This window comes from Ictidomys tridecemlineatus, chromosome 8 (genome assembly GCF_052094955.1).
Source record: "Ictidomys tridecemlineatus isolate mIctTri1 chromosome 8, mIctTri1.hap1, whole genome shotgun sequence".
NCBI classification, from domain to species: Eukaryota; Metazoa; Chordata; class Mammalia; order Rodentia; family Sciuridae; genus Ictidomys; species Ictidomys tridecemlineatus.
This window is the reverse complement of record NC_135484.1, coordinates 37139239-37162751: the sequence shown is the minus strand read 5'-3', so window position 1 is coordinate 37162751 and position 23513 is coordinate 37139239. Positions and strand designations below refer to the sequence as shown.

The 23513-nt window shown below is 36.1% G+C and overlaps 1 protein-coding gene across 4 annotated transcripts in view; it reads left to right on the top strand.

Moving 5' to 3' along the window:
* Ncoa7 (nuclear receptor coactivator 7) overlaps positions 1–23513 on the top strand; it is a 139196-nt gene that overhangs the window by 68379 nt on the left and 47304 nt on the right. For all 4 annotated transcript variants that reach the window (XM_021733320.3, XM_078019233.1, XM_005335375.5 and 1 more), the window contains exons 4-7: positions 13203–13282; positions 17116–17223; positions 21336–21449; positions 21967–22092. In XM_021733320.3, the coding sequence (XP_021588995.2) occupies positions 13203–13282; positions 17116–17223; positions 21336–21449; positions 21967–22092 (428 nt within the window). The remainder of the gene's footprint in view (positions 1–13202; positions 13283–17115; positions 17224–21335; positions 21450–21966; positions 22093–23513) is intronic.

The window sequence follows — 23513 nt, the reverse complement described above, 5'->3', positions numbered from 1 at the left end:
ATTTTTCTATTCAAGCAAGATGGGTTTAAGGGATTTGGGTTTAAAATAAGTTGAAATTATTTGGATGGAAATAATCAGCCCTGTGCTTCGTGGGGCCATCAAGGAAATCATATTAAAGTTTTGGTGACATATTAATTAAAGTTTTGTGTGAGACAAGGAGAATGCTTTCAGGAGCTGCAATTTATGCCTGAGTATAGGAATTAAAAGAGCTCACCATATTTAGGGTAGAATTAAAACTCAGTGCTTGGATACACAGTAGCAAATATTTATAGATCATAGGTAAGTAGTAAAAAATAAATAAAAATAAGTCTTGAAAAAGTTACTTATAGAGGAGTAAAGGAGGAGTTAGGCAGAGAACACAAGGGTCATCACATCTAGTTCAAAGCTGTAAGTGAAAGTTGTTTTTCAGGCTTAAAGAGAAGACGTTCTTAGATAAATGAAACCCCAGGAAATGTACCTATTGTGTCATAGATTTCCCGAAACAGATTTACTGGGAGAGAGAGATATTATCTATGACATGTCAAAACCTAGGCATTAAGAATGAAAAAGTCATGAATTAGTGATTAGCTTTGCATTTAATTAAATGTATAATTAAAAATACATGAATAAAATTAAATACATAAAATTTAACATACATAACCATTGTAATATGCTTATGTGCATGAATGTAAAAAGGCATCATAATTCTTAAAACCCAAGATCTAACACCTCCCATTTATGTGGCAGCTTACTTTACTTTTTTTTTATAATTCTCAGATTGATAATTAGAAAATTTTAAGAAATAAGAGTGGAAATAAAGCAAAAAGTAAGAATCTTGAATACGAGGAAATTGGGTTTTCCATATCCCATTACCACATGGCATACTCACCTGCTCCACAGTCTTTATAAATATGTTGTAACCAATTTCTTCATTCCATATTCCAAGCAGTTAATGAGCAGACCCAGGGAGAAAAGTAAAGTTTCTATTCCATGATATGTATACGCTACTAAAGTCTTCAGCAGGGGATTCTGGACCTCTCCTGGGCTTCAGTGGTCTATTGTTGCTTTTTCTTCTTGCAAGTACTGTTTTCAACATCATCACTCTTGGTGTTTCCATCTATCTGTTTTCAAAAACTGCCCTATGTTAAAAAGTTCAAAATATCATGCTGGGTCTGGGGCTCAGTGGCAGAGCACTTGCCTAGCATGTTTGAGGCAGTGGGTTCGTTCGATCCTTAGCACCACATAAAAAGCTAAAGAAATAAAGGCATACTGTCCATCTACAACTATAAAAAAAATAAATTTAAAAAAAAGCTCAAAATATCAACAGTGTGTGGTAATCTTTGTTCTACAGAAAAATTGTTCTGAAGGGAAAAAGGGATTTAGAGGCTAAAGTCACATTTTTATACAAACAAGGAGGTATAGATGCCTACAAGGAGGTAGCTGTGAAAAAGGCATCCCTGAGCAAACCTAGCTGTGATCATGCTGACTTTGGCTCAAGGAAACTCCTTCGCAGTCCCTACCCCTGTGGTTTCACAGTCCCAGGACTCCCATTAACACAGTATATTGTAACCTGTTCTTGTCATTGTTGGAACAGGAGTGTGATGACTGAATGTCTTAAAAGCCCTGCTCCACTCTGAATGGTCTTAAGCTGGGATTAGTCCCATTATAAGCAAAATGGTCTGCATCATGCAAGTGTCATTCCCTGATAATGTATTGTGCTTACCATAACTTGTATTATGGAAAATTTCACTGCAACCCCAAAATGTTGGGCAACAGCTTATGACCAGTGATTTTTAAGTGTTGTAAAACCAAATTAGAAATGAACTGAGCAGAGTCCATGGAAAAATAAAATACCCTGACTCTGTCTTAGTCTGTTTGGGCAAAATATCAAAGACTGGGTGGCTTATAAACCCCAGATAGATCTCATTCTGGAGGCTAGAAATTTCAAGATCAGGGTACTGGCAAATTCAGAGCCTGGTGTGGGCCCATTTCCTCATAGTCTGCCATTTTAGTCTTATTGTCACCTCACATGGGGAAGTGGCAAGAGGTCTGTCTCTCTTGGGGTTCTCTGATAAGGACACTAATCTCATTCATGAGAGTTCTGTCACCCACAAACTTTCCATCTCCTATCACCATGTCCTTGACCAGGAAGATTTGAACATGTGAATTTGAGGAACATAAATATTCAAACTACAAAGATATTGACAATGGGAGAATAATGTGGTTGAATCTTTTTGGAGGGCAGTTTGGTCATTTTTATCAAGAGTGGTACTTTTTGCATATGCTTTGACCCTACAATTTTGCCTGCACAAGTTCACCCTAAGGAAACAATTTTTTGTTTCCTTATTGTTGAGCATATTAGAAGATTTAACTACAATGATGGACATTACATTAAAAAAAAGTAGCAGGATTATAAAAATAACAAATGACAGAGAAGATTACAATGTGTCATCTTAAAATGATGTAGGAAAATACTTAATGCACAAAACATTATTGTAGTAGAAAAGTAGGTTGGCCATATTTATAGATCATAATTACAATTTTATTTTAAAAACTTACCTACCTACATTTACAATGGAGTCTGGAGAGCTGCTGGAAGTATATTTACCAGAAAATAAACACTGGTTCTCTGAATGGAGGTATTTTTTTCTTTTTGTTCATCTGTATTTAAAAATGATTGCTATGGTCTGAATTTGTATACCACCCCCAATTCATCTACTGAAATCATCATCCCCAAGGTAATGATATTAGGTGGTGAGGTTTTTGGGGAGGTCATTATATCCTGAAAGTGAAACCCTTATGAATAAGACCCCATTGCCCCTTCCACCATGCGAGGACACAGTGAGCATGTGCTGTCTCTGAACCAGGAGAGGACTTTTACCAGACTCTAAATTTGTCAGCACCTTAATCTTGGACTTCCCAGTCTCCAAAACTAGAGGAAATAAATATGTGTTGTTTCTGATATTTTATGATTTTTTTTTTACCAGTTTCTGATATGCTTATAGCAGCCCAAATGAACTAAGACCGTGATTCTGCATAGTTTTGATTTAGGTAGAATTGGCTTTTTATATTTCCTATATTTTCTTCTAAAGTATAAATTTACAAATTAAGCCCTTGTTTCATTTATAAAAAAGAAATGAGCTTTTAAAAGGTGGAAAAGAGTAGGAAAGTGGAGAGAAGCAACCTTATGGGGAAGAGCAGAAAGAACCTATTTTGGAGGAGTATTCCCTATGGACCAGATGCCCTATTTCATTATTTAACTTACGACTCACCGTGGTCTACTACAGGAAGTAGTAGCCTGTTTTTACAAGTGCTGAGAAGCTCAGTTGTTTGCCAAAGTCCACGATGGGTCAGCATGGAGCAGGGATTCGTAGCTACTCTCTTGTGCATGAAAATCCCAGATCAACTCTGGGAGTAAAATAAAGTCAAAGTTAAATAAAACTTTAGTGTCTCCTCAATTTTCCCAGGAACACTGTTATTTCTTAATACAGAAGAACAAAGTAATTATAGAGTTTCCTTTACCCCTGAGCTATAATTTGAATGAATAGACTGAAACTTCCGGGGATTAACGACCACCCTTACTACTGCTGGGATTGATTATTAGACCTGGGCACATATGTAGTTATACTCCAAATGCCCACTGATTTTTATGGCGGATATAAACTGAATGCTGACCAAACAATCGAAAGTCACCTGTGTCTTCCTTTACTCAGTTGACAGTCACCTGGATTAGTCATTCACTGCACATGTACGTGAGGCCTACTCCGTGCAGGTCCTATTAAATTCTGAGGTGAAGCATTTCCTGAAGTAGACAACTTCCCTGCCCTTGAGGCACATGCATTATAGAGTTTTGGTTATGACATACTCATGTTAGTAAAATATTAACAATATTAAATAACATCAAATACTACTAACAATTTTAAAAAAACATATTTCTTGTGACATGCTTGGAGGAAGGGAAGCGTCACATACTCCCTGACATCTGTCAGAGGATAAAATAAAGAATTATTTCTTCCTTGACACATTTTTTTTCCCCACTGTAACAGTTTGTGACTTAGATTTTCCAGAAGGTACTCTTAAGATGCTAAACAACAGCTTTGAACATTTTAATTGTGCTTTTTACATTCAAGCCAGTAATTAAGAAGTGTGTGTCACCAATAAAGACCAAATTATTTCTTTAAGCAAGTAAGTTTTCTTCAAAGTTATTTGTAACTTTTTATTTTTAAATCTTTTAAAGGAAACAGAATCTCATTCTGTTGCCCAGGCTGACCCCAATCTCCTAGGCTCAAGTGATCCTCCTGCCTCAGTAGAGTAGCTGGGACTACAGGCTGTGTGCCACCATTCTCAACTTTATTAAATCCTGAATCTATCTGCATAGATTCAAGAGTGATAGAAATTTTCTCAAATCTCAGCCAATGTTCACCCAACCCTATTTAATAATAATCTTTAATGTTCTTTGAATCCTTGCTTTTCTCAGTACAAATTCCTTTTCCTGAATTGGCTCATCTATTTCTTATGGTAACTCGGTGGGAGTCCAATACCATCCCCATTTTACACATTAGGAAATTGTCTTCAGTGAAGTAAAGTCACTTACACAAATTTGCATGGTAATTAAGGGGCAGGCTTCAACTCATTTGCTATTTGCCCAATAACCAGCCAGCCCACTAACCTGAAGTTGCAGGATATTTATGGGAAAAGCCAACTTTTTCTCACTGATTTATAATGGTTCTTTTGTTTTACCCTTAATTCCTGTTTTTTAGTCATGTTGCTGCAATGTTTTTCTTGTTGTGGCTTTTACATCAGTAGAATGTTCCTACCATCATTTCTCGTTTAAACATAATTTTGGAGAGTCTTAATGTATATATGCTTCTAGATAAACCTGGTTGTCAATTTGGCAAGTGTACCTTCTCCAAAACAATTTTATTTTTTAAATGATATTTAATTTAAACGTTGATTTGAAGAGAAAATGAAATTTTGTAAGTGTGAGATTTCCTGTATAAGAGCATTATGTCTCTGCCTTTAACCACTATATACCTCAATATACCTCAATAAAGCTGTTTATTTTTATTTTTGGTACTGGGATTGAACCAGGGGAGCTCAACTACTAAAGCACATCCCCAGCCCAATATTTTTGTTGTTGTTGTTTTGAGACAGGGTCTCACCAAATTGCATAGGGCCTAGCAAGTTTCTGAGATTGGCTTTGAACTTGCAATCCTCCTGTCTCAGCCTCTGGTGCTGCTGGGATTACAGGTATGCACCACTGTAACCAGCTGGCTTTTTAATTTTATACATATACATGATGTGTGTGTGTGTGTGTATATAGAGAGAAAGTTAATTGTATTTATTCCTTGATATCTTATAGATATCAATACCTACTATGCATGAGACTTCCATCACATTAAAAAGAATTATATCTGACCCCTTTAATGAGCAAATTTTATGAATTTTTGACATTTTTACAATGATATTGGTTCTTCTGGTAGACAATTCATCTACTAATAATCAAATTTTTATTTCTTTCTTTTCAGTATTTAAAACTCTTTTATATGTTGCTTTAGCTGGATATTTCAGGGCAAAGCCAAGTATAAACTATGAAAGTACAAATTCTTGATACTGGTTAGTGTTTTACTTTTTTTTTTTTTTTTTTTTTGCAGTGCTAGGGATAGAACTCAGGGCCATGAGCATGCTAGGCTGGCATTCTCCTACTGAGTCACACCCATGGCTTGTTATTTTATTATTATTATTTTTTAAATATTTGTTTTTGGTTTTTGATATAAGAACTTTAGGAGGGCTTCATTTCTTAAGAGACCATTTACAAACACTCAGGTCCCTGAAATGTTTTTCTCCAAATTGTAGCCCATGTTCACCAAACCTCATTTAATAATTAGTAATTTCATAATCAACGGTTCCAGTTGTCGCCTGACAATGTTGTGAAAAGTGCCCTTCCTATGAGGGGCGGGGATTGCCTCTTTCTCTTTGGGGTTTCCAAGCTGTTTCCATGGTGTTTAAATGTCTCTGAATTGATCTCCATTACGGATTTTGCTTTATGACTTTAAATACTTCTGACTTGACCTCACATGATGTTGGGCTAGCCTCTATATTGAATTTGGTGGGATTTTAGATATCATGTCCGGAAGCCTTAAGAGCTTCACAGGAATCGCTCTTAGGCCTTTGTCTTCCACAGCACAACCCAAGAGCAAAAGGAGTGAGGTGGAGCTTACCAGTGCTGGTGGAGAGCTCTCCCCCTGCACCCGTGGAATCTCTTCTATAGAGCTGGAGGGCAGGGACCTCACAGAGATTTCGTTTAGGCAGAATTTGGTAATCAGACAGCTACTGAAGACCTGGAGGTGTTGTCATAGAGTCATTCAGCTTTCATTCCTGTGAAGAAATTGCTTTTTTTTTTTTTTTGTATTGAAGATTGAACTTGGGTTCTCGACCACTGAGCCACATCCTCAGACCTATTTTGTATTTTATTTAGAGACAGGGTCTCACTGAGTTGTTTAATGCCTCACCTTTGTTGAGGCTGGTTTTGAACTCACCATCCTCCTGCCTCAGCCTCCCAAGCCACTGGGATTACAGGCACCGGCCACTGTGCCCAGCTAGGAAATTGCTTTTGATATCCTTTCTTTAGGGTTTCATTGCTTTCTGAGAAGGATATTTCTAATGAATATCAAGGAATAACTAAAAATTCATCATTGTGTTAAAGAAGTTCATTCTATTTTTCGTTTTCTAGTACTTGGAGTTTTTTTATTGTTGTTCATTCTGCTCATTTAAAAATATGATGTAGTGGTTTAATTTTATCAAATGCTTTTTTGGCATGTATGATCAGATAAGGTTTTTCTCCTTTAAGAAAATTACAATAATCTATATCAATAGTCTATTACTGCTGCATTTCTGGAATAAAACCTTTTTGCTGATATGTCATAATTCTTTCAATACACAAGTGTTCAAGTAGATATTTACAATGAGGGAATTGTTATTAATGATAATAATGTTTATGAAGCACTTACTCTCCACCAGGCTCTGAGATTTTCACTGTGTTCATCTTCTAATTTTCTCAACAGTATAAGATAGTTCTGCATTTTACAATGAGGAAACTGAGGCACAAAGATTCCAAATAACTTGCTTAATATCACACAACTACAGAAATACCTAGATTCACACATTGAACTCAGCTCATTTGGACCCCTAAGCCAAAGAATAATCAGAAAGATGTTTGGTGGCATAAAGGAGATGGCAGATGAGCTGATTTTCCGGTTAATGCCACCAAACTATCTTAGCTGAAAGCATCAATTTCCAGTATAGGTAGAGGCCTGTCATTGGAAACAGATTCTCCTGTTCATAAATGAAAAGGACAGGAAAAGACAATTTTGCCTAACTTTTCCTTATTTGGATGTCATGGAAACCATCTTCCCTCTGTAGACAATGAGGTGTGGAGGGTCCTGTGCTGTGAGCCTCCTGAACCCTGGTCAGATGGTTCTGTGATAGAGAAAGATGGTAGGGAGAGATGGATTATGAAAAGAGAAAAGGTTCACACAAATACACACACACACACTAAGTAAGTATAAGATCAGTGCAGAACGATTCCTAATAAATTGGAAGACCTAACAATTTTCCAAAGTTCTTTTTTTGATTGTTCAAATAACTGATTAAAAACAGAAAAAAAAATTAAAAAGCTACATACTTTTTGTCTACCCTTTCTTCCTATGTCTCTGTAGAAATTATGGAATCGAGAACCAAGAAAGAAATTCACAGCTATCTCTCTTGCTTGTTTTCAAATACAATAATAAGTAATGTCCACTGTCCTGACTTCACCTGGTCCCAGTGGCGGTGATACAGATGCTTAGGTTGGATGTACGTTGTATTGACTCATTGCCTGTTTTTCTCAAAACCAGAACCTCTACCCAGTACCACATCCTTTAATGCTCCCACCTTTCCCTCTAGTGTATGCATTGGCCACATCTGAAAAACTATGAATCCTCAAAAATCCCCTTTATGAAGTTCAACTTCCTTTCTTGTGTTTTTCCATAATCTGTTCTCCATCTGTGGTAGGCAGAAAAACAGCCCTTAAGATATCTATATCCTGTTACCCAAAATCTGTTAGATTATATGACAATGGTAAATTAAGGTTATAGGTGGAATTAAGGTTAATCAACTGGTCTTAAGTAGATCTGCCTGGATTAATGAAGTTGCCTTGGAGTCATCACAAGTGATCTTAATACTGATAGGAGGAGGCAGAGGAGAGTTAACTAGAGAAATGGCAGCATAAGTATAACTCAGCCAGTGCTGCCGGCTTTGCAGATGGAGAAAAGGACCTTGATTAAAATAGTAATAATAATTTTTTTAAAAATCACTTACAGAAGTTAGAGAACATAAGAAAGCTCATCCTCCCCTAGAAACTCCAGAAGGAAAACAGTGAGACCCATGTCAAATGTCTAACCTGTGAAACTGTAAGACAGTACCTTTGATTTTATTTTTAATTTTGAACCACTAAATTTGTGGTATTTTGTTACAGCAGCAATAGGAAACTCATTCATCTTGCCGTTCTCCTAACTCCTCCAGCCTCCCACTAACCCTCCCCTGCCACTGGTTGAGTCTCAGCTGCCCTCCTCTTTGCATCCATCAAAAACTCTACTGGTGACCATTTCAGCAGTTTATCTACTTACCTCTCACATGGCCTGTCACCTGATGAGACCCCACCCTGGGGGGAACCCTTATTGTTGTATTCCTTCTCCATATTCACGTGATCACAACCTTATCCTTGCCATAATAGCTCTCCCAACTTCCACTTCCTTTTGCTCCCCAATCCTGTCTTTACCCCATTACATTTTAGCAGATGACCTTACCCCTGCTGTTGTCCCTCTCAGGGGTTTTCTCCACTTTCAGCAGCTCTGTGTGACCTCCAGTTATTTGTTCCCAGATTTCCACCTCTCGGCCTCTGTGCAACATTTGACAGTGTAGAGAACACCTCCCTTCCCTCCCTCTCTTCACCCATGGCCTATGTGATACTGTACTCACTCTCCCATCCCCAAAATTGCTTTTCTCTTTTATTAGTCTCACTTTTTAAATATATATATATATATATATATATATATATATATATATTTTACTTTAGTTGTAGATGGACACAATAACTTTCTTTTATTTATGTTTAAGTGGTGCTAGGATCGAACCCAGTTCCTCACATGTACTAGGCCAGTGCTCTACTGCTGAGCCACAGTCCAGCCCCAGTTTTACTTCTTTTTATTCACCAAATCTAAGCTTTCTTTAGATGCTATTCTCAAGCCTCAGAGCTTCTCCAAAAAAAATGCATTCTCTTTGTAGTCATAGTATCATCCGAGACTCCACAGGTCACGACTACAAATGATCTCTCCTGAACCTGTCTCTGTGCCCCTGCCCCAGATGTGCCAATGGATCTCCTTCCTTTCTTTAGCCCCACTGCCCAGAGAGAAAGAGTTTCCTTTCAGTAAACTTTTATCTGACATCTTCTCAAATGCAGGAGCCAACAGCCTCATGTTCTGGACATTCCGGGCTCTCTTACAGGGTGGGAAGGGAAGTGGCAGGACACCAAGGCCCACATGGTTTGTGGTCAAGGCAGAGAGCCTGTTCCTACTCCCCACTCCAGATCCCACCTCTAGGATGTATGCAGAAAAAGACGGACTAGGCTGAAGATCCTGTGTTTTGTTCCTCGAGGGTTTTCGTCAATTTTGTCACAAGTACTTCCTTATTAGAAATACTGAGGGCAAAACCAGCTTTGAGGACTTCGTTTCACAGGTGTGGCAGGTGAGAGGTTTAGTTGCTTTACTTAGAATAATCCCTAAGGAGCACCTGGCCAACTTTCCCCTCAGGCAGTAGATACTTTGACATCATTTGACTCAGAATTCCTGAAAGCAAGGGAAAGTGTCAGAATTTAGTAAGTATAAAGGGCTATGAGGAAGCCTGGGGCTAGAAGTGCAGGTGTCAGGGTCACTGAGGGACATTGTGTCTTCGGTCCTCACTTAACTAAAACACTGGAGTTGAAGCCCCATCTTGAAGCACAGCAAAGCCGTCGTTCCTGTGACGGTTCATGCCTCGTCCTTGGTAAGACACACAGGGTTGCCTTCATCGAGACACCTAGTTGGATATCTTTATAACTCACTGCAAAAAAAAAAAAAAAAAAAAAGCAATATAAATCTTACCTTGTGTTATAATAACATGTAGATAATTAAATTTAATCTTTAGATTTGCCAATTACTCCTGTTTTTTTTTCTTTTGAGCCAACTGTAAAACATAGTGTTTGGTTTATGGCTTTGACAGGTGCATATGATTTGTCCAGTGTGACATTATTTCAGTGACAAGTATTAACCTGCAATCAAACATGTCAGGCTCATTGACTGTATTGAAAAGTTCATTTAACCATGTATGTCAAGGCTCAAGACATTCAAAAATGGGTGTATCACAGTCTATACACCTCAAGGATTTCAGAATCTTAGACTCAATAGGGACGTTTGTTTGTTTTGTTATTTGTAATGTTGTATTTTTGAAATTTTTCTCTTCCTATCCACCTGTGCCAGTGGAAGGTAATTAATTTTTGTACTAATTCAAGTGTACATATTTAAGTTCATCCTGAAAAGTTCAACTAGCATGCATTTTTAAAAAATATTCTTTAGTTGTCAATTGGCCTATATTTCATTTATTTTTATGTGGTGCTGAGAATCAAAACCAGTGCCTCACACATGCTAGGCAAGGGCTCTACCACTGAGCCAAACCTCAGCCCCCTAGCACACATTTTTATTTTGCAGCTGGGCATAGGTAAATGCTCCTGAATTGGTAGCTTCTGAGAGTGCTCCCCACTGGGACCAAAGATAGCTATATGCAGCTTATGGAAAGGCATGGACCAGGAGCTGCCGCAGATAAGAAGGAAGCCTAGCTTGGGATCTAGAAATAGGAAGCACCTACCAAAGAATATAAAAAGCTTGTTCTGATGGCAGGAGGACGTCAGGTGACAGCTGATTATGATGTTGTGAGAAGGACAGAGTGTGCCACAGAGAAAATGGGGATATGATGTGAAAAGGAATGAATTGGTGAACTGCCAAAGGAAGCTTTGGAAGAATTCATCTTGGAATCTTAGCCTGGGGTATCCACCTTCTGATTCTGTAGAAGGAGATAAAGGAAGAATGTTGTTAACATTATATTGTTTACCTTCCAGGAACAAGGCAACCCAGTTTTTTACATTTTCATAAAATTTATAAAATATTGTAATTGGGTTTTTTGAAGTGAAGCTGTGTAGAATCTTCTTATCTAGAGATATAGAAGCCACAATCCTGAGTCCCATCTTCCTGAAGCAATTTAGATATGGCCACTTAAAAGAAGGGAGTTTTTTTTTTTTTTTTTAATTAGTCTAGAGGAATTTTCAGGGTCTCTGGTTCTCTGAATGGGTCTGATTTGAATGTATAAATGACTGGAACAGGATTCTTATGGCAGCATCTTTATTTTTTTCTCTTGGCTTTTAATTTTAAACAGTATAAAGGAGATAGTTAAAAGCCAGGTAAATCCTATGTGAATGAACTGTTCTCCAAATTCTTTGTTACCTTCAGTTCTCACCCAGTAGCCCTATATTTATTATATAGATGAAATGGTATTGTTGATTGATTGTGTGTGTGTGTGTGTGTGTGTGTGTGTGTTTTTGTGGAACCTCAGATGTAGTGGCTGAGTTAATTCCACTTCTCATCATGGCTCAGAGCTGGGCTCCTTCTTACTTCTTTATTCATTTCCCCTTTATCCTCATTTCCCCTCCCTACTCCATGTCATTCTGTTATGATCAGTGTGACAGGCTTTTATTTTTACACATCCTTGAAAAATGTTTGTGGTTGTTTTACATCCATCTGTTTTAGATGTACATAAATAATACTGTTTTATACCCACCATTCTGTTTCTCTTGATGTAAACTTGCTGCTATGTGTACGCCTGGCTTGTTGTTTCTAATTATTGACTGGAATCCCAGATCATAGCTATAAATTTTACTTATACTGCCCCCATCCCTGCAGTTTCCCACTGCCTCAGAGGACATTGGGATGAAACAGATCATTATGGCACGTATAAAATGAATTGCTCGTGGAAAGGATGTGTATCTGTTGGGATAGGCTACTCGCAGGCAGACTGTGTATGCTTAATTTGCTGGAATGACTGAAACAATTTACATTCTTCGTAGCAGTTCATGTTTCTGCCAGCATAAGAATATCCAGCTTTCTGATTTTTTTCAGCCTAATAAGTAGAAAATGATACCTGGTTTTAATTTGCATTCTGCTCATAGGCAAGTTGGTTAATTCAGTTTTACCTTCTTGCTGTCCTTAAATTTTTTATCCATGGCAATATCTGTATGTTTTATGATATCTGGATTAATGTACTGAGATGTATTTAACCGTAACAATTAATTTAAGTCATATGCAGTTGCTAGTGGTTAAACATTTTTAAAAACAGCAAAATCTATTATCCAACTTAATGTTGTTAGATGTGTAGGTCTTTCTAAATTTTTATCTTTATAAATATTTTTTAATAACCTATACTTGACATACACTGTGCTTTTTCTTTTGACTCTGTCTTTAGGATGATTTTTAAAAATTATTTATTTGTTTGTTGTTCTGGGAATTGAACCACCCAAGGCACTTTGCCACTGATCTACATTCCCAGCCCTTTTTATGTTTCATTCTGAGACAGGATCTTGCTGAGTTACTGAGGCTGGCCTCAAACTTACAACTTTACTCAGTCTCACAAGTTATTGAGACTGTAGGCATGTGTCACAGCGCCCAGCCGTTGGGATATATTAAGGAAGGATTATGGGTTGAGAGAAGGAACGTTTTTATAACTGTGGCTACATATTGCCAAATCACTTTCTAAAAGGACTGAACTGATTTATGCACTATTTATATAGTGATTATATTGGTTTTGCTCTAAGTTCGACATTGTTATTCATTACTATTTAGACTATTAATATTGTAAAGCATGACCTTATTGTTTATATTTGTATTATTTAAACATATTTAACATTAATCATTTATTCAGGAGTTCCAGTGATGAATAATATGTTTTTGGAGTGTGGTCTTTTTTGCCCTTAGTCCATTTTTCTATTAGTATCATTTTTGGGGTTTTATTCAATTTAATAGTAGATTTTCATATAATGTAGATTTAGTCCATCTTCAATCCTGACAATGAAATTATTCATTTACATATAATTTGTTCTTTAGATGACAATCAAAATAAAACACATGATAAAAAAGAGAAGAAGATGGTGGTTCAGAAGCCCCACGGCACCATGGAATACACTGTAAGTATAAACAGGGGAATATGAATGTTTCTTTTTTTTAAATTCTAATTTGTTGTATATGACAGCAGAATGCATTATAATTCATATTACACATATGGAGCACAATTTTTCGTATCTCTGGTTGTATGGAAAATGTATTCACACCATTCATATCTTCATACATGTACTTAGAGTAATGATGCCCATCTCATTCAATAACCTTTCCTACCCTCTTGCCTCCTCCCTTCCTCTCCCACCCCTTTGCTCTATCTAGAGTTCATCTAACTTTCCCATGCTCCCCCTCCTAACCCCACTATGAATCAGCCTCCTTATATCAAAGAAAACATTTGGCATTTGGTTTTTTGGAATTAACTAACTTCTCTTAGCATTATTTTCTCTAACTCTATTCATTTATCTGCAAATGCCATGATTTGATTCTCTTTTATTGCTGAGTAATATTTCATTGTGTATATATACTACATTTTTTTATCCATTCATCTACTGAAGGGCATCTAGGTTAGTTCCACAGTTTAGCTATTGTGAATTGTGCTGCAATATACATTGATGTGACTGTGACCCTGTAGTATGGTATTTTTAAGTCCTTTGCCTATAATCCAAGAAGTGAGATAGCTGGGTCAAAAAGTGGTTCCATTCCCAGTTTTCCAAGGAGTATCCATACTGCTTTCCATATTGGCTGCACCATTTTGCAGTCCTACCAGCAATGTATGAGTATACCTTTTTCCCCACATCCTCGCCAACACTTAGTTATTTGTCTTTATAACAGTTACCATTCTGACTGGAGTGAGATGAAACCTTAGAGTAGTTTTGATTTGCATTTCTCTCATTGTTAGAGAGGTTGAACATTTTTTTCATATATTTGTTGATTGATTGTATATCACCTTCTGAGAAGTGTCTATGAACGTTTCTTAATACTACTAGATTTACATGTTTCTCTCTGAAGATTTCTATTTTGCCCCTTAGCTATATTCTTCTTGTATACCCGTAAAATAATGAAGCTTCTTAGGACCTATTTTCGTTCAATTCTTTTCCCTCCATATTTTCTCCTTGAGCAAATTTATGTAAACCAATGATTTGAGGGTACATAATGGCCAGTAGTGCTTAGGCTGAACTGGCTGCTAGTCAGGTGTCCCCTTCCCTCCCCATTCCAAGTTACCTACCTGAAAGTGGGTTAATAAAGACAACATTTCCCAATAGAAGAAGACTACTTTAAGTTAAAGGCATAATTGTAGCTGTGTCCTCTGCTAGAACCACCAAACTGATGACTTGAATTATCTGTAAATATGACAATGCCTACCAAGTGTAGGTCTCTATTCTAGGCACCCTTTCTGAGAGCCAAAGCCATATATGCAGTTGCCTACTCAAGATACTCACTTATTCTTCCATGCTTGATCCTTTTTCCAGAAGCAATGGCTCCATTGTGCATATATTTGTACAAGCCAGACCCTTATCCTTGATATTTTGTTCCCCTAACTCTATATTTATTCCTCCCTCCTGTGGCCATCCAGCAATCTAGGCCAGATCCCTTCATTTAATTCTCTCATAGAATCACATTCTTTACATAAATTATGCCACTTTAACATTGTTCCTAACTGTGATTGTTATTTTAATACCTATTTCATGCCTTAATTTTTATATCCATGAAGTGAGACTAGACCCCTTTTTGTATGGTATTCTTTGGCACCTTGCAGGGTGTAGGCTCCCATATTGTTGAATCAATAGGTGAATGATGTTAGGCATGTATCCATTACCACAGCCCCACACTATGTGTGACGTACTCATCTCTCACTGCACCATGAGCTCCTGGAAACCAGGAGCTGAATCTTATTAATCCAAGGCTTGGTGTAAAGGGGTTACTCAGTAATAGGTCTATTTTAATTCATTATGAACTAGCACTGTTGAACATTATTACATTATTTGTCATTGAGAACATTAATTCTAAAGCCATAGTTTTTAAGACCTGTGTGTATCCAACAATATGATTCACAAGCCTATCCAAAGAACTAAGAAGTACTATTTATTAGGAGTTGCTCTATGTAGTGCATACTAAACAATAAAATAAAAGTAAAAGTCAACCTCCAAATTAGTTAACAAATATAAAGAAATGATCAAATTAGTAATGCAGATATGCATTATGTATGTTATGGAGATTAATTTTTAGCAAGTTATTTTTATCTTTGTCATTGGAAATAAAAGATGACTTTATGCTAGCATTTACTGAATTGTTTATATTGATACCGAGAAATGGATGTTCAAGCATTTTGGTTTAGTTTTAAGCATCCCTATCAGTGTCTTTGTGGTCTAATTCTATATGCACATTTAATCTTTATGTGATAGTTGCAGATAATTAAAGATTTTCTCTTTCCTTGAACCCTCTGCATACAGGATCTTTTACAGGTTTTACTCATAAAAATATGAAACAATTGTATTGATCACTTATCATGAAGCTGGTGCTATAAAGCAGATATTATGATTATCTCTATTTGATGGATTGAGAAGCAGACACAGAGTGGTCCAAAAGTTGTACAACCAGCAAATTACTGATCTAAAACTCAAATCCAGCCATCTGATTCTAGAGTCAGCATTTGCAATCTGTATCTTCTACCTGCTCTAAGCCTTGAAAACCTCTGTGCTGAGTATATTAGATCAATATCCAGTATTGGGAAAATATTTTTAAAACTACTTTAGTTTTAGTAGAGATTATTATGCCCAGGGTTGATGTAGGGCATGTTGCTTAGATTTTCAGTTTTTCACACCAAAAATTAAAAACTTATTAAAAAGATTTGACACAATTTTCAGTGTGATTTATAACTATAACCTTTTATTAGTCTGAGACGGTCCGTTGTGTTGGTCCTTTTGATTCTGAGGGCAATGGAGTTTAATTTGAATTTTGCATCTTTACCTTCTTGCCAGTCCATACTCTCCTTAGACACCTCAAATTCACCCATAATTTATAACCCACCCGATAGATTCAATGTTGCTTATAGAGTTGCCACCCATCTTAACCCTGGGCTATCAATGGGAACTATTCAGTGACAGTCATAAAATTCACCTCCCACAAATTCGTCTAGTGTCTCTGGATGGGGAGGCCATTCCTGGAGACTGGCATAACTGCAGAAAACCAACTTTTTTTTGAGTGGTGCATTTTTACTATGTTGTTTCTTGTCTTTTCACTACTCTCTATTACTATCCCTCCTCTGTTATGAAAGGCATGAAAAGTATCCACCTGGAACATAGGTCACAAGTTTCATAGACTGAAAGACTAACACTAATTTCATTGACCATGGAAAATTGTCCTTTTAATGACAGTGAAAAACTCTTGGTAGCTTTTCATTATTTCTTGCCATCTTTAGTACTCATTTGTCAGTAGAGTGCCGTCTGTGTGTCTCAGGTACTGTGCTGAACATGGGGCCAACAGCCACTAGCAGGTCACTAGTAGTACAATGGAGAGACAAGTAAATGGACAGAAAACCACAAGAGAAAGTAGCCCCACTTCCCCTGTGGGTGGGTACTACATATGTGTTTTTTTTTTCTTTTCTCCTTACATAAGTTAAGTTTCCTACATATTAGATCTCATTATGCCAATGTAAAATTAGAAGTCTATTAGTAGACAGTGAAATCTGGAGGAAAGAGAGCTCAGAAATGAATTGTACTTAAGATTGCTTTTGCATGGTTTTAGTAAGAATTGAGAATATCGTCACTGTTTACCTAGTACCTCTGGATAGAACTTTTGCTTGTTTATTTACTCATATCATGAACAGATGTAATACTGTTTATCACAGGATTTTTTTTTTTTTTGGTTTATATATTGAATCTTGTTTGTTTGGTTATTCTAGGCTGGAAGCCAGGACACCTTAAACTCCATAGCACTGAAGTTTAACATCACTCCCAATAAATTAGTGGAACTGAATAAACTTTTCACACATACTATTGTTCCAGGCCAGGTAATTACTTTCCTGTTGAGTATCACTTCAGAAATTTTGCATTTATCTTTTATTGCAATATTTAATGCTTTACTATTAGTGTCAGTCTATTATCATCAATGATAATGTTCATTTCAATCTTTCATCTTCCTTAGATCCAAGAATTCTGAAAGCATCCTAATACTTATGAACTGTTCAGAGGCTAATACTTTGAAAATGACCAGCACACTTATCACTATCATTAATTAAGTTCATCAGGAGAAGTTCTAAATTCATATAACTTTTTTTCCTCTTAAATATTAGATAGCTATCCTTAATTCAGAATTTCAATTTAGTGAATTTCAATTTATTCTCCTTCTTTGAGGTACATTGTACATCAAAGAAAAAATGTAATGTTTGAGGTACATGAGCTGTTGTTTTATTTTCAGTAAGACAACATTTTTGTCATCTTTTTCTCAATTTGATACCATAACAAGAATGGTCAATGCGACTAAAGACAAAGACTTAGGCAGAACCATCAAAAATAAATCACCCCAACTTTTCCCCCAAGTTTTAGTATTTTATTCATTAAATTGATGGAAATTGATAAATGCATGATCTTGTCACTTTAGGTTAATGTAGTAAATTTTTTATGGTGCCTTCTACATGATAAGATATCCTGGTATTTGTACTCTAAAACTACAGTCAGCCAATAGATTCAATTGACTTAGTCATTGAAAGCACTTAACTAAGGTCAAGTATCCAGTCTCATTCATAGTAGAGCTCAATTGCCATAAACACATTTGGGTTCCATTGCTGACTTTTTAGAGCATCTTGTGTATCTTTATATCATAGTGCATTTAATTCTTTCAAGGTAAATAACATTATTTATAAGTAAAACATCATTCAGGCAATGTTCTTCAAGGTAGCACATGAAACTAGCAGACTACAATTTGGCTAGTTAGTGTTTAAGGTATTTATATTCTTATGAATAGGAGAAATTAGTATACTGCCAGTACCAGTAATTGGAGGATGGGAGATCTGCATTAAAACTTTTCAGAAATTAATAAATTTTCATCTCTAGGAAAATAGATACTAGTTTCTTCATTGTTGGGTTTATTTTATAATCTGTGGTATGCTACATAATATATAGCTAACCCATAGCAGAGAATCTAGACATGTATTTACCAGTCCAAGGCCAAAGATTATAGCTCCTAGAACTTAGTAAAGTAATTTAGGGTGATTCTTTATGCAATGTCCATAAACAAAATAATCAATTCATATTAAATGAAGTTCCAGTAGCAAAATAATTGATTGGTACTAAATGAAGCTCCAGTAGCCAATAGAAATTCAAGGACTGTTTTAATATGCCTATAACTGGTAAAAATATCAGAAATGGGATCCCCAAAGCTTTGTTTCCATTTGGCCTTATATTGGCAATTGAACCTAGGCAAGTCACTTCCCTTTTTGGATCTCAGTCTCGTAATCTCTGAAGTTAGGTATTGGACCACTAATCTCGGATACCATTTTTTAAAATTATTTATTTATTATTTTTAGTTGTAGTTGGACACAATACCTCTAATTAGTTTTTATTTTTATGTTGTGCTGAGGATCAAACCCAGTGCCTCATACATAGTAGGTGAGCACTCTACCACTGAGCCACAACCCAAGCCCTTCGAAGCCCTTTTTAGTCTTTACTATAGTGGCCAGTCCTTATAGAACTAAACAGTTATGTGCTATTAGTTGTCCTGAGTCTTATCTCATAATTTTTTTTCCTGACAAAGATAAGGAATTGAGGAAAAGTTAGAAAGATTGAGGAACTTTAACACTTTTGCTTTCAAGGATTTTAAAATATTCTATCTTGGTGCCTGGAGGGATAGGCATCTCTCACCTCAGTAGATCTTATAAATCAAAACCAGTTTGATCTGTTCTGGTTACAGAAAATTTGAGACTTTTCCTTCTAAACACTATGATCACCTTGAGGTAGGAAGAAACTAGTCTAACTAGGTCAGTGACCATGACCTCAAAGGAGGTTACCTGGAACTAAAATCTTACTCTAGAATTTTTGTGGCTTTCATGATAAAAAAACAGATGAGACAAACTTAAGAACAAAATCTGAGACATAAAATATTTTTCAAAATATTCTTAAGTTTATTCTGATACTTATATCAAATTTGAGGACATGTATAAAGAATGTACTTTACCAAGTAGTTTATCTTGAGAACACTCAAAATTTACCTTATGGATATGTATTTTAAGATGTTTTAACATTCACAGGACACCTTGGCTGCACACACATAAAAATTTTTCCAAGTTAAAATGGCAGCTTTACTTTATGGTAATGGACTTTAGGACCTCGAGTCCCCATAGGCCTATGTGTTGGAGCAAACAGTTATTTTCTGGAGGCAGTAGGAAAACGTCACCTCTGTCTGTCATCCAGGCCCATTTTCATGTTGAGATAGCATGTGCTCTGGGTAAGCTTCCCAACTTTCACAGGACACCTCTATATACAGTGTTGTTAGCTGTTCAGGCTAGGCCTTATCCCATTGAGAATGTGTCAGACAACAGAATCTCAATATATGTTACCTGATACTTTTCAAGCATTCAGGTGCAAAATAATAAACATTTTAGTATTAATAGAGAATTGCTTAAGAAAAATCCCATCCATTCATCCTCTACTTTTGCTATGAAAGATAAATAAGAAATTGTATACTAAGATCACATATGTTTAGTCCTTTGTCAACCACTTTCAAGAACTCTGAACTTTGTCATTTGACATTGACCTATATATGGAAGGTGTTATAAAAAACAGCCCTCTGGTATTAGTCATTGTGTTTCTTGTTAGTGGATGAGTAGATTATTGAGTACAAATAGTTCAATGTAGAATATTCTTTTATTAATGAGACTGAATGGGAGAATACTTGTACTTCTAAAAAACTGTTTTTTGGGATTTTTTTATCTTATGGAAATTGAATTCTGCTAATTCCTGATGCCTTCCTCTGCATTGATTGTATAGAAATTCACAAGCTGGTTTTATGGCCCACATATCAATGAATGTTCAGTAATTTTGAAGCATACAGTTTTCATAGTAATCAATCTTCATCTTACATCACCTTGATTTAAATATTCTGATCTTTATATTGATGTGTTTTTTGTTTTGGCCTCAAGTTATTCTGGATTGAAGTGAGATTTGAATAACTAAAGTGATTGGAAGAATGGGAGTCACTAAATAACAGTATTGATCTGAGATCAATTGTTACAAGATTAGCTCTGAACTCTGTTTTATAACATTGAAGGTCACCATTTTAAGATTATATTTGATATATGCAGAAAAGATGAATCATAATAGCATTTCATAAAACAAACTATTTTACAGGAGGTGGGTATTTCATACTACTTGTTGTGGGATTTTAATTTTTACAAAACCCAGACACCAATGGAAGAGAAAGTGTTGAGATTATCTATAGATTACTTTGTACAGTTTATCATATAAGGACCTCACCGCTTTGCCACTCAGTCCTGCTTGGAGTCATCTAGCCTGGACTTGTTTCATTTCTACCTGTCACGGATGTTCTTTTTAGAAACATGCCATGCTTCTCTCTCCTCTATTCCCTTATACTATAGGTTGAACAGCCCTAATCCAAATACCAAAATCCAGAATGCTTCAAAGTCAGAAACTGTTTGAGTACATTTGAAACATTTTGGATTTCAGATTAGGGATTCCTAACAGGTAAAGTCTATACAAATATTCCAAAATCTGGGGGGAAAAAAACAACCTGAATCAGAAACACTTGTGACCCCAGGCATTTCTGTGTTAGTTCCCTTTCTGGAAGGCTTTCCCCTCCCTTCCATCTAATCCCTGATTGTTCGAGACCTCACTTGCTTCACATGGCTTGCTTGGAAAACCTTACTCCACCTTTTTTTTTAATCTCCTGCAGTACCTACTATATGCCTTTGGCACCGTGCACATTCTTATTGCTAAGTATCACATATGGATCTGTCTAGAAGACCCCATGATATTTATGAGTTCCATGAAAGCTACCCAGGTATTCGACACGTACTAAGCACACTCCTATGAAGAGTGATGTCTCTAAATACTAGCTAGGGATTTACAAGTTGTTGGTGTTTACTCAGTTCTTTTTTCTCATTCTCAGGTCCTTTTTGTGCCAGATGCCAACTTCCCGTCTAGTACTTTAAGGCTATCATCATCTAGTCCTGGTGCTACTGTCTCTCCTTCATCATCAGATGCAGAATATGATAAACTGCCTGTATGTATGTTCTATCTGTCACACATTGAAGTTCATTTTTATCAGAAAGAATTTTTTTGTGAGTCGTAGAATCCAATGTTATTTTTCACAAGATTACATTAGCTCAGAGAATGCATCTTCTCCAAGACAGACCAGTTCACATATAAGGTCTCAAAGGTAAAATTGCATGCCTTGTGTGAAAGTATAAAGTTAAACTCCCAACAAGGTGGACAGATTATTTATACTCCTCCTTTTTCTAGGGAATTTAAATCAGGAATCTATAAATTCTTCCATTCAGGTTATTTTGTAAGACACTTAATGAGCCAGTTTAGGGGTTCATATATTTTTAAAAATCTTCATTTGATTCAGATACCTATTGTTATATTTGTGATATTTTTGAAAGACAATGAACATTTGCCTTTTTATGTTCAAGTTAAACAGAAACAGTTTATTTATAGGGAAACTTATGTGCTGTTTTATACATGTAATTTGTTTTAAAATACTTTTATTTGATTTTGAAAATTTTTGCATTCATGAGGATGCTGACTTAGCAAGAAAGGCCTTAAAACCCATTGAAAGAGTCTTATCGTCTACTTCTGAAGAAGATGAGCCAGGTGTGGTGAAATTTCTAAAAATGAATTGTCGATACTTCACTGATGGAAAGGTATATGGCAATGTTATTTATTTATTTTTCTTGGAATCTATGGAAAATCAAACAAGGTTACAAATTACTGGAAAGAAGGGGATATTAAAATATTTTATGCAAAGTTTAAGGTTAAGATTTGACAAACATATGTTTTCCTCTGTTGGGTGCCTAGCATTTTATTGAGAGAAATATGATCATTGAGTTAAAATGTGATTCCATATGACCTTGAACTGATTTATCTTTCAGTTCTTGACCTATAAATTGCCAGGAAGATAGTATACTATATGTTTAACAGCAAACAGGGGCATCAGACTCACTGAATTTGAATTTCACTCCCACAATCCAGTAGCTCTGAGACCACAGGCAAGGTATTTAAAATTCCTAAGCTCCCATTTTTCTTATCTATAAAAAGGAACAATAATAAAATTTAACCAACAGAATGTTGCACAATTAAAAGAGATAATCCCTGTACAGAACTTATTACCTAATCTCAAAAATGAGAAACTTTCAGTTTGTGTTTCTGCTGGAAATGCTAATGTTAAAAATACTGTCTGCTATGTCATGCTTTTGGTTTTTGGTTGTTGGTCTTTAACTAGCCTCTGAAGAAGGGGCTATGTTAATACCCTGTGCTCATAGGACAGAACTTATATCAGGTTTCAAATAGTCAGAAAATATGTCATTAGTGTGCATTTCTAACTTTTACAAGTAAGAATTAATAATGTCCAAAGTGTAAAAATTTTCACAAAGATGATTACTAGATACATTAAGAATATCAAAAAATTATTTACCTACAGGGAGTTACTTGTATCCCCTATTCCTAGCAAATACTGTCTCACTAGCCAGTATGGTCTATTATAATGATATCTGGCCAAGTGTCAGACTTTTAGGATTCACCAAGCTGTTGCTTTTGGCTTTTAATTTCCATAACGCAGTTATTTTAATATTCCTATTTAAGTTGAATCTTGCTGGATGTGGGCTTTCTAAACATTTTAGAGAAAAATATTGGTATTGTTTTTTGGCACCATGATCCTGATTCTCCTGCTGTAACACTGGACATACAGTAAAGACTTGCTGAGTGGATTGTAAAACTCCATGTTCATGATCAAGAAAGCTCTTGGGACAACCCCTCTCATTTTTCAGACATGGAACTCTGGAATCTGAGACATGCATGTCTGAACGAGAATCACACCACATTTGTTCTGTTGCAGCTATTCTAAAACCAGGCCTTGGTTCATTGCCACAGTGAGGCAAGTCTGTTTTCTCTGCCTCCCCACCCAGCACCCAACATTGCATTTCTTTAGCCTGTTTGTCTAGAGGGGATGTGATTGTCACATGGGAAACTGTGGTCCACAGAGTTAATGGAGTGGCAGGGTAAGTTAATTAAAGTGTCTAGAATGGTTGTGGGAAACATTTCTGCCCAAAGTAATTCTGTCTTTTTC